This window comes from Temnothorax curvispinosus, unplaced genomic scaffold (genome assembly GCF_003070985.1).
Source record: "Temnothorax curvispinosus isolate PA1 unplaced genomic scaffold, ASM307098v1 QBEX01018256.1, whole genome shotgun sequence".
NCBI lineage: Eukaryota > Metazoa > Arthropoda > Insecta > Hymenoptera > Formicidae > Temnothorax > Temnothorax curvispinosus.
The window spans coordinates 1720-12190 of record NW_020228036.1 but is presented as its reverse complement, the minus strand read 5'-3'; the positions used below and the strand labels follow the sequence as shown (position 1 = coordinate 12190).

At 36.7% G+C, this 10471-nt stretch overlaps 2 protein-coding genes across 2 annotated transcripts; one reads left to right on the top strand and one right to left on the bottom strand.

The window, feature by feature from the left end:
- Window positions 1–225: 225 nt before the first annotated feature.
- Window positions 226–833, bottom strand: LOC112468278 (the record flags this gene model as incomplete). The annotated part of the gene is made up of 1 exon (XM_025037396.1): window positions 226–833. A coding segment is annotated over exon 1 (608 nt), but the record flags the coding sequence as incomplete, so codon positions are not given.
- A 394-nt stretch (window positions 834–1227) lies between these two features.
- Window positions 1228–7694, top strand: LOC112468277 (golgin subfamily A member 6-like protein 2). The gene is made up of 3 exons (XM_025037395.1): window positions 1228–1318; window positions 6751–7226; window positions 7326–7694. Exons 1-3 carry the CDS (start codon window positions 1228–1230, stop codon window positions 7692–7694), a joined length of 936 nt encoding a protein of 311 aa, XP_024893163.1.
- The last annotated feature ends 2777 nt before the right edge of the window (window positions 7695–10471 follow it).

Genomic DNA, 10471 nt, shown 5'->3' with positions numbered 1-10471 from the left:
ACGGTAGAAATGTTCAATGCATTTGCCAATCCGCTAATTGAGCATGCCCCTTTTCCTTTGCGACCAGTACTATTTTTAATAACCTGTAACGTATCAACAAAACTATAAACTACTTCGAAAAATTCATTTTCTAGAGAACATTTTATGACTTGTTTCATAAATCTGGGCCCATCAAATGAAAGATTATGTGTAGCAATGCAACACTTTTTTCCGAGCGATGTTAACCCATGTAAACTTCCCAACGCAGCTCTTATCGGCACAGATGGAACTTGTCGACCATTGTACATGAGTTCTCCGTAACAGCTCGTTAGACCATTCGCCTGACTGGCACTCACAGAAATATCTTGAACCGGGTTAACATAAATATCGAACAAATTTTTGCCATATTTTGCGGCAATTTGGAGAATGTCGCAATTTATTTCGAAGCCAGATGTTTCTAAATCTAATAGAACAATAGCAATGTCATTATTGTCTTCTTCCTCTAGATCTGTCTTGTCTTCCTCTGCAAGTTCATTTAAAAGATCGACATTGCTCTGATAAGTGATGCCTTCGACGTTTTCCTTTCTATGACGTAAAGCCGCCCGCAGCTTTTTCAAATGCATACGTCGTTTCTTGTAAGCTGATGTCTTCATCAATTGCCGTCGCTTTTGGAGAATTTTTTGTGACGCTGCAACATGTCGCGAATGGTGCTTGCCCGGCGATTTGCCCAGCTTTTTCAAAATCGCTTGCGTGTATCCTTCCCCGATGTTTTTCTGGCCAACTGTGCAAGCGAATCGGAAGTCGGCGGACGCAGTTTTACTGTAACATCGAGATTTTGGAGCTTTGCTAGCCATAGTTGCGTTTAGGCTTTCGTTGGTATTACTCGATGCACCCGCCGAAAATTTTACGGCATTATTGGCCAGCTTGTCAAAGATTTCTCAAAGTGCCTCGAACAGTCTCGGCTCCCGAATTCCTCCTGGAATGATTCTGTGCTCATAATTTTCCTTGTCATGAATGAAACCACACCAGTGGCTACATTTACTATGGTCGTTTATAGCGTGGTACGGAATGTTACGGATTGCATCAGCCATCGCTCTGCTGTTACCTTTATTCTGACACATAGCGTACGTGAAGCACCGGTGGAGATATGTAATGCAGTTTTTTGTAAGTTCTTTATGGTTTTTTTTAATCGTGTATAATCTTTTTTTGACGCCGTTTGATGTGTGGTTCATATTGGATTATTTTACGATGGAATGTTTGCTGGCAGCTTGGCATACTGCATTGGTTGTGCTGTCATCGTCTCCTATGAGTACACCCACTTCTACATTTTGGGCCCTAAGTATGCTGCTATTGACAATGAGTTTCTTAGCGACGTGAGGCTCCATAGCTTTCGCCGAACCATCAAAATTTTTGCGGCAATCGTGATCCGGAGGTTGATCGGTTGCATTGCATTTTTTGCACATCCGATTACATGTTGAATAATCTAAAATCATTCCGCTACGGTGACCAACAATAGCACCAAAGCCATTCAAGCTGTCGTAATTTCGACCTGCACCTCGTACTCCATCCCATATCGTATGACACTGCAACGCGGATTACATCGTTGAAAGTAACAGTAGGTTCTTGTTCAGGTTCGGATTCAATACAGGTAGGAATAGGATCATTTTGCGGTCGAGAATTAATTATAAAATTGGATTGGAACTTGTTCAGGCCTGAAAAAAAGAGTAAATACACATAGGTTTGTTTTTATATTATTTTTCTCAGTTTTAATAAGTGTGTAATTAGGATTCGAAGAGAGCTTAGATTACATAATACATTCTACATCGAAAAACGTTGATCAAAATAATTATTATTTATAAATAATTTAATTTGTAAATAATCTAATGTGTAAATAACTTAATTTGTAAATAACTAATTTGTAAATAACTAATTTGTAAATAACTGTGATTTGTAAATAACCTGATTTGTAAATAACCATTGAGAATATAAAAGCCGAATTACTTTATGTTTTCAAACAGTAAACACAAATTGAATGACTCATATTTACAATTAAAATTCAAAAATATGAATATATAAATATTAACGTAAAATATGCTATTTTATAAAAGTAGTCATTTACAATAACTTTTCGATGCTCTCAGCATTTTCGATAGTGAGTTTTCTTTCCAGCGCAGTGGCTTCTACGCAACTTTCATTCGCTACTTCCTCCGCAGCAACTCCCACTTCTTGTTCATATTTTTTAAATGTGTTAAAATTCATACATGGTACGTTTATGCATGCTAGCATTTTTTTGAAGTGTGTCCATCCTAAATCACAATGTAGGATACCTGCAGAGCGAAAAATTCAATATGTACAAATAATAAATAGTAATTATAAAATTAATAACAATAGAAGCACAATAATCTGTCATAAAGTATTACCTAATGTTGCTTTCGAATTGATGTCGAAGCGAGGGCTGTGTTTATCGGTATATTGTTGCGTGCCTGTGCAAACTTTATTCACGGCGAGGCACTTATGACACCGTACTAGAAATAGAGAAGCCAAGCCACTTCGTATCTCACTTTCTATGTACTGTAGAGAAAGAGCTTCGGTACAAGAACAACACCATAATTGCTGTCCCAAGATGTTCAAATCGACAATACGTCGTCCATCGATGACATTTGTTTGTTGTTCCACATCTTCATTGGTTATGGGATTACTTTCCTCCGGTTCAGTCGAAACTTTTCTTCGCTTATTGCACGTTTCTATTCCAGCTTTTCGTTGAGCGAGTCTTTTTTCATAAAGGGCTTTTGTCACTAATTTTCCTTTCCACCGATAACTTTTGTCTGACATTGTAAAAATATAAACGACAGATATAACCTCGGAGCTCGCGTCAAGTCTTGCACTGTTTTGGTACTGTGCAAGGCTGCCAACATACGTGAATCGAGTCATACAGCGTTGTCACGTCTCTTTTGAGAGAGTCGCATAACAATGTTTATAATAAATAATATTCAAAATTATCGTTTATATGATACATATTTATCTTTTTTGACGTTATTAAAGTCACATTTGTTTATCAGCACTGCTGAATAATGTCTTTTGCTTTGAAATAATTTGACGTTATGAAATTGAAATCAGGGTATTTTCACTGCCAAAAGTTTAGGCTCATAAATTACAAAAATCGCAAATAATACGGAAAAAACATTTATAAAGTAAAAAATACTTTTCTAGGAGTAAAAATAAGACTCCTACTATCATTTGAGTATCTTACATCTAGATTTACTATGCGTTAGGCGTAGATATTCAAGTATTTCAAATTTCATGCACTTTTGTCTAAGATTGTACGTGTGATACATCCTTAAGATACGTCGTCGTCTCTCAATCAAAGAAACGTAACTTTCATTACTTTCAACGGTGGCTCTTGATTTCCGATTATAATTACTATTTTATAAAATCTCCCGTTTACGCGGAGAAATTATTGTATCGTAAGTTACTATACAGAACTAACGTTTGCATAAATAGGTTAGGTTATAAAAATAACACAATGTTATATATGCGGTTTGCTGTGAATACGTTCCATGTCAACCGGGACAGGGCCGTCTCCAAAATTCTATTGAACCGATTAAAATGGTTAAGGGCTTAAAATCTTTGTTTTTGTGTGCTTTATCAAATACAGTGTGGTACTTTTGAAAATTCAATATGGTGGTCAAAATATGGCGCTTCATATGAGTTAAAAACACAAATCACATGATTAAATTGTTGCTTCTAATGGAAAAAAAAAATACACAGCTTGTGAGTAGATAGCACTAAGATTTGGATGTCTCTCAAAAAAATAAAAATGGCGGATCTAATATGGCAGACAAAAAAACAAAACTTTTACCAAAATTTATGAAACTCAGTATTTGGGAATTTTTGAGGTCGCTGATTACAAATCCGTTCATGATTTTTTAAAATTCAAAATGGCGGATCTAATATAGCGGACAAATTTTTTTTAAATTTATTAGATTTACTTGAAACTCGTTACTCGGGGGTTTTTGGGGTCGCTGATTACGAAATTGAAGTCAGTTTAGAGAAATTCAAAATGACAGATCTAATATAACGGACTAATTTTTTTAAAATTCATCGGATTCACTTGAAACACGTTACTCGGGGGTTTTTGGGGTCGCTGATTACGAAATTGAAGTCAGTTTAGAGAAATTCAAAATGGCGGATCCTATATATCCTACAAAGGCAAGATGTAATGCATAATCTAGCCAGCAAAGGCAAGATGTAATCGACAATCCAGCCAGCAAAGGCAAGATGTAATCGACAATCCAGCCAGCAAAGGCAAGATGTAATCGACAATCCAGTCAGCAAAGGCAAGATATAATCCAACCAACGAAGGCAAGATGTAATGCATAATCAGTCCGCCATATTGGATCCGCCATTTTGAATTTCTCTAAACTGACTTCAATTTCATAATCAGCGACCCCAAAAACCCCCGAATAACGAGTTTCAAGTGAATCTGATGAATTTAAGAAAAATTTGTCCGCCATATTGAATCCGCCATTTTAAATTTTAAAAAATCATGAACGGATTCGTAATCAGCGACCTCAAAAACCTCCAAATATTGAGTTTCAGAAATTTTGGTAAAAGTTTTGTTTTTGTCCGCCATATTGAATCCGCCATTTTTATTTTTTTGAGAGACATCCAAATCTTAGTGCTATCTACTCACAAGCTATGTATCCTTTCTTTCCATTAGAAACAACAATTTAATCATATGATTTGTGTTTTTAACTCATATAAAGCGCCATATTTTGACCGCCATATTAAATTTTCAAAAGTACCACACTGTATTTGATAAAGCACACAAAAACAAAGATTTTAAGGGGATGCTGGAGCCGTCTGTTTTACCGGCATTTTTTGTCGGCACGTAGCATCGTATTAATTTGACAGAATTAAAAATCCTCCAGAATTGCAGTACATACATTAATGATTCGGGGGAACTCTGAATTTATATAAAAAACGAGAAAAAATTACGGAAGTACAGATTTCCTTATCCTACTTTTATCCCAATATGGCGTCTCGAGTTGCGGCGAGCTGTCAGCTCGTCACAAGATGTATTTCATATAAGAGATATACCATTGGTACGAACGCGAAAACAAGTTTCCCTGAATTGCACAACAAGAAAAACATCGATAAACCCTCGAAATCAAGATTTGGAAGCGTAATATAAAAGTATAATGTTGATGTGCATCGTGCGTATGTGTGCGTGCAATGTAGCGTGCTATCCTTGTCTATATCTTTGTCCATACAAGGACAGATATAGTCGATAACATAGAAAATGGTAATTTTGTCGGTTATACAGACGGCTCCAGCATTCCCTTAAGCCCTTAACCATTTTAATCGGTTCAATAGAATTTTGGAGACGGCCCTGTCCCGGTTGACATGGAACGTCCCATATATATATGTATATATATATATATATATATATATATATACATATATATATGTATAATACATGTACATATATTAATATATATATACATATATATTAATATATTACTTGTAAATAATTTATGTATGTTTTACATGCGTATAACATACATTTATCAGTAATCAATAATATGTTGTTATATATAGGCCTTACATTCGTAGTTTATATGTCAAATAAATATCAACTGTAAATTACACTTAACAAAATTATTATATTACAAAATTGTTACTTTATTTAATCCAAGTGATATCTACCTCAAAAAACTTAAATAACAAGTAATATCTAGGACTTCCGGTTGGGTGAGGAAGGAGGACGGGTGCTCCGTTAAGGAAAGGAGGAATCAAAGAAAGTTTTGGCGGAGCAGGAATCGAGAAACGATGAGAGAAAGAAGAGAGCCATAAAGAAAGGAAAGAGGAAAGTGTACAATTGAAGGAAGACTCGAGAGCAGGAAAAGTTAAAAGTAAATCAAGAGAAGAAGGCGAGGAAGAAAAAAGGTTAGGACAGAGCAAGGCAAGGTGAAGGGAGAAGAAGAGAGAAGAAGGAGGAACAGTAAGGCAGGTGACCGGAAAAGGAAGAGAAAGAGGGGCGCACGGACATGCGCGAGCCGCGGACGCCGAGACACGTGGCGCGGAAATAAACAGCAGGCGAACGCTAGTGCGGAGGCGGCGCGGGGTGCGGCCTCTCCAAAAGAGCAGGTTGGCACTACTGCGGGACGCCGAGGCGCGACACGGGAGCAAGTGACATCTGCGTGCAAGAGGGCGAGCTGGCAGGTGTCGCTGCAGTGAGAACACTGTGAGTGTAGGGACGGATCGAGACGGACAATTTAAGGGTGGCGCGACTGAATGTCGAGAGAGCCGCGGCGCATGTCGGGCACGCGCGGTGAACGAAATCTTGGGGTCGATTCTGTATCTTGGGACGAGGTGAAAATTACAAAAGTGAGGACATTCACTAGAGAATCTACAATTTCATTTGTTGAAATCTAGTAAATCTGTTCACTTTTGTAATTTTCACCTTGTCTCAAAATACAGAATCGACCCTCTGAGAGCGCACAACGTAAGGCAGGTGAGAAAAGTATCGCAGAAAGAACTAAACGGAGAGAAGGTTCGAAAATACGAAGGAGGAAGGAAGCGGAGAGAAATGTGGAAGAACGTAAGTAATATAAATATTCGTATGGTGCGGAAGAGAGGGGACAAGAGTAGCAGTAAGAAAGAGGGATTTACGGTCAAGAGGGCGGATAGGTTAGGATTGACAAAGAAAGAAAAAGAAAAGAGAGGAGGACAGTTTAATAAGTAATACGAGTCTGTATTTGAATATAGTGGTCAGCAAAGAGGAGGCACCGAGAGCGGGGCGAAGGAGGGAGGAGCCAGATTGGGTCAAGGAAATCACGAGGGAACTGAGGGAGATCGGGCGCGAAATTAAGGAGGAAATAGGACGAATGGAAATGAAAATCAAAGAGGAACTGAGGGAACTAAGAACCCAGCTGGAAGGGATGGAGAAGAAGATGACGGAGGAAAAGAAACGAGGGGAAGAAGGGTGGAGCAAAGGGTGGGGAAGAGACTGGAGTGAAGGATCGACGGACACGGGGGTAAGGAACACTGAAGGGACAGATAATAGTTGTGAGGACAAGAAGAGTCAGGGGGCCAGGCAAAAGATCCAAGGAACGACGAGGGCTGTAGAGAAAAAAGGTGACGGAGGAAGAGATAAGATCGAGAAGGACTGGAGAAGACCGCTGAAAAGCGACAGAAGGAAGGAACAAGAAGAGGAGAGGAATACGAATAGGCTGAGACGAATGGTAGAAGAGAGAGAGGAGGAGATAAGAAGAAGAAGAGAGAAGAGAGAGAGGGAGGTGGAGAGAAAAGAAGAAAAAGAGAGAAAAGAAAAAATCAAAAAGAGGAAAAAGAATCTGATCTGGAGGAAAGTAGTAGGAGGACCAAAAGAAAGAAAGGAGATGCTGGAAACAATAATGGAAGAGGTAACAAGAAGAATGATCCCAATAAGAAAAGTGTTGGAGGTGATTGGCGCGGACGGAAAGATCATAATGTTTATGGAATTGGATGAAGAGGAGGATAAGGAAGAGGTGATAGAAAAATGTGACGAGATATGGAGAAGGTGGAAGATAGGAGTCGACGAGGAACTAACATTTGAGGAAAGAGCCTACAGACATAAATTGGTGGAGAAGGCAAGAGAGGAAAGAATGAAGGGTAGTTCCGTAGTATTAACAAATAGAAGAATGTGGATAAACGGAAGGGAGGTGAAATAGGAGGAGGAAAAAGGCAGTTGGAGGAGAATATAACCGGTCTATACATATGACGATTATGATCTCACTAGAGTTCATTTCTTTTGAGTTCGGCCTTCTGGATATTGAATTTTGATCGGTAAAATTTCTTTTGGATTGTATAACTTTCGATTTTGATTGGACTTAGTTTGTACAGGGTTGGGTACGTCCTTTCAAAACGCCGGATGTAAGGTATGGGTACGTTCCATAAAAACGCCCTTTAAGGCCCCTTTGGGGCAAATAAAGTATTTTCTGAACTGAACAAGTAATATCTATCAATTTAAAAAATAAATAAAATTTATTCTAACCTAGGTGATAGTAACTTTAATTTTTCTTAACAAAATTATTTTTTTACAAAATTTAATTTCTTACAAAATTGTTACTTTATTCAATCCAAGTGATATCTACTTCAAAAAAAACTTAAATAACAAGTGGTATTTATTTAAAAAAATATGTGAAATTTTTTAATACTGCGCCAATTACAAAGAGAGAATATACAGGGTGAATCTTAATAGATGCACCAACTTTTTACCATAGGAGATGAGTTACCGACCGCAACTGTAATCAAACGAACGATCCATAGGTGACACCAGCTTGAATCGACCGCTTCGATCGACGAGTTCGAGATGATGTACAGGCAAGTTAAAAACTGTGAATTAAATAACGTATATCGTATGTACATACTTTTCTAATATATCCAACTGTCTTACGCATTTTTCTTTTTACATATAATTTTATTTAATAACACGATTTCTTATTATTCTCCATCTATGCGCAACGTATTTACCGCATGTACTACGCGAGCGTTACTTTGGAAGTAACTTACGATAATTCACTCGTTTACGCAAAGTAAATTATCGTAAGTTACTACAAAATTTCCTTTACGCGAAGAAATTATCGAAAGTTACTACAGAAGTAACGCTCGCGTAAACATAGTAATAGAAAGAAATATCTTTTGTATCTGTTTCTACGTTTACGCGAGCGATTACTTCTGTAGTAACTAACTTACGATAATTCACTCTTTTACGCAAAGTAAATTATCATAAGTTACCACAAAATTCTGTTTACGCGTAAGAATTATCGTAAATTACTACAGAAGTAACGTTCGCGTAAACGTAGTAAGAGTATCTTTTTTATACGATTTTTTTTTAGATATTTATATTTTAATACAGTTTTATTTGGTGGCGGTTTCTTTTCACGCTTACGCGGAACATTTTAGCGCGTAAAAAAGGAGTTGGATATAAGCGGAAAAAAAAATATTCTACCATTCTTATACAAAATTGAGCAATTCTACTTTTCTATAAAAAATATTCTACTGTATACTTTATGGATATAAAAGTAATAATGTGAAAAATTAGAAATAATAACAGTGGACTTCCGCACCACCCTTGAGGTACCACCAATAGCGCTTTAGGTTTTTTCGCCTGACCCGTATTGTACCACATTTTTAGACCTTTTTCAGTATAAAGGTTTAAACAGATGTACTAAAGTCATACTGCGTGTAAAAACGCACAGATGAAAAATTATATCAACGTGTGACCGTGCGCAACACATTACCAATTTATCATGTTTTTACCTCAGTATGCGTGCTCGAAATGGTTTCCCTCCAGCCTCTCACAAAATGTAGCATTTTTTTAAATTACACGATGCACCCGGCGCAAGACCCGTGGACTTATTGCACGACAAGCTCGTACAATAAAATCCTTCACTTCTTGAGCACTAGCAAGTCGCGTTGTGCAAACTTAATTACTGCACTAGGAGCCGAAAAACAGTATTAATTCCTGTATTTTTGCTCACTCTCAACTTTTAACCTTTCTTACATTAACCATCACGCGCTACTAACAGTAAACATTCTTTCAGTAACCAGTACGGATCTCACAGTAACCATTACAATAAAAATCAGTAATGATTCCGGTGCAATAATTAAAAAAAAAGATTCTTTTTATATCTTCAAATAGGTCTTATTTTTTTGAATATTTTTATAGTTTAATTTGTATTCGTGGTTTTGCATATTCTATTTTATTATTTAAAATTACGCACTGTTTTATAATTTTTGAAAATACATTGACGGGAGACGGGATTCAAACCTAAGATTCCGGAATAACAGTTTAATACGCTAACGCTGAGCTAACAATCTATTCTACAATAACTGTTATGAATCTCTCTGAACTTCTCTGAACTCGCGCGATAAAACGAATATAAAGAGCCAACAGTATTTAATGGTTACAGAATCGCACATGATTGAATAACGGAACTTCTCAACAATTATTTCTTTTCTATTATTTCTTTCAAACAGTATCGCTTACGATCTTAATCTTTAGATATTACTGTGTTTTTCAGTAGACATTACTTTTTTTTTTAAGTGAGGATTTATGTATTGAGAATAAAAATTGAGAATGAACGAAAATTCAGAGACTATTACTGTTTTCCGGCTTTCAGTGTGCTTAAGATAATCCCACAAGAATAAAAATAAACTGATATCAAAGTTTTACATATAATTTTCTGGTTGATTCCTTGATTTCTACCGCGTGATGGCTTGTGCGTTAATTATTAGGTCGTCGATATTATAATCATTTCTTCTATTTGCGCCATTTTTATGCGCGGTGTTCGTGTTGTACGAAAAAAGCTATGAAAATAATGATAAAAGAACAAAATATTTAAAATCATTTTACCATAAAATCTTAGAAATAAATATGTATTTAAACATTTCAGAGAAATTGACCATTTTTTCACAGCTACAACTAGTCTGTAGCCTCATCGAA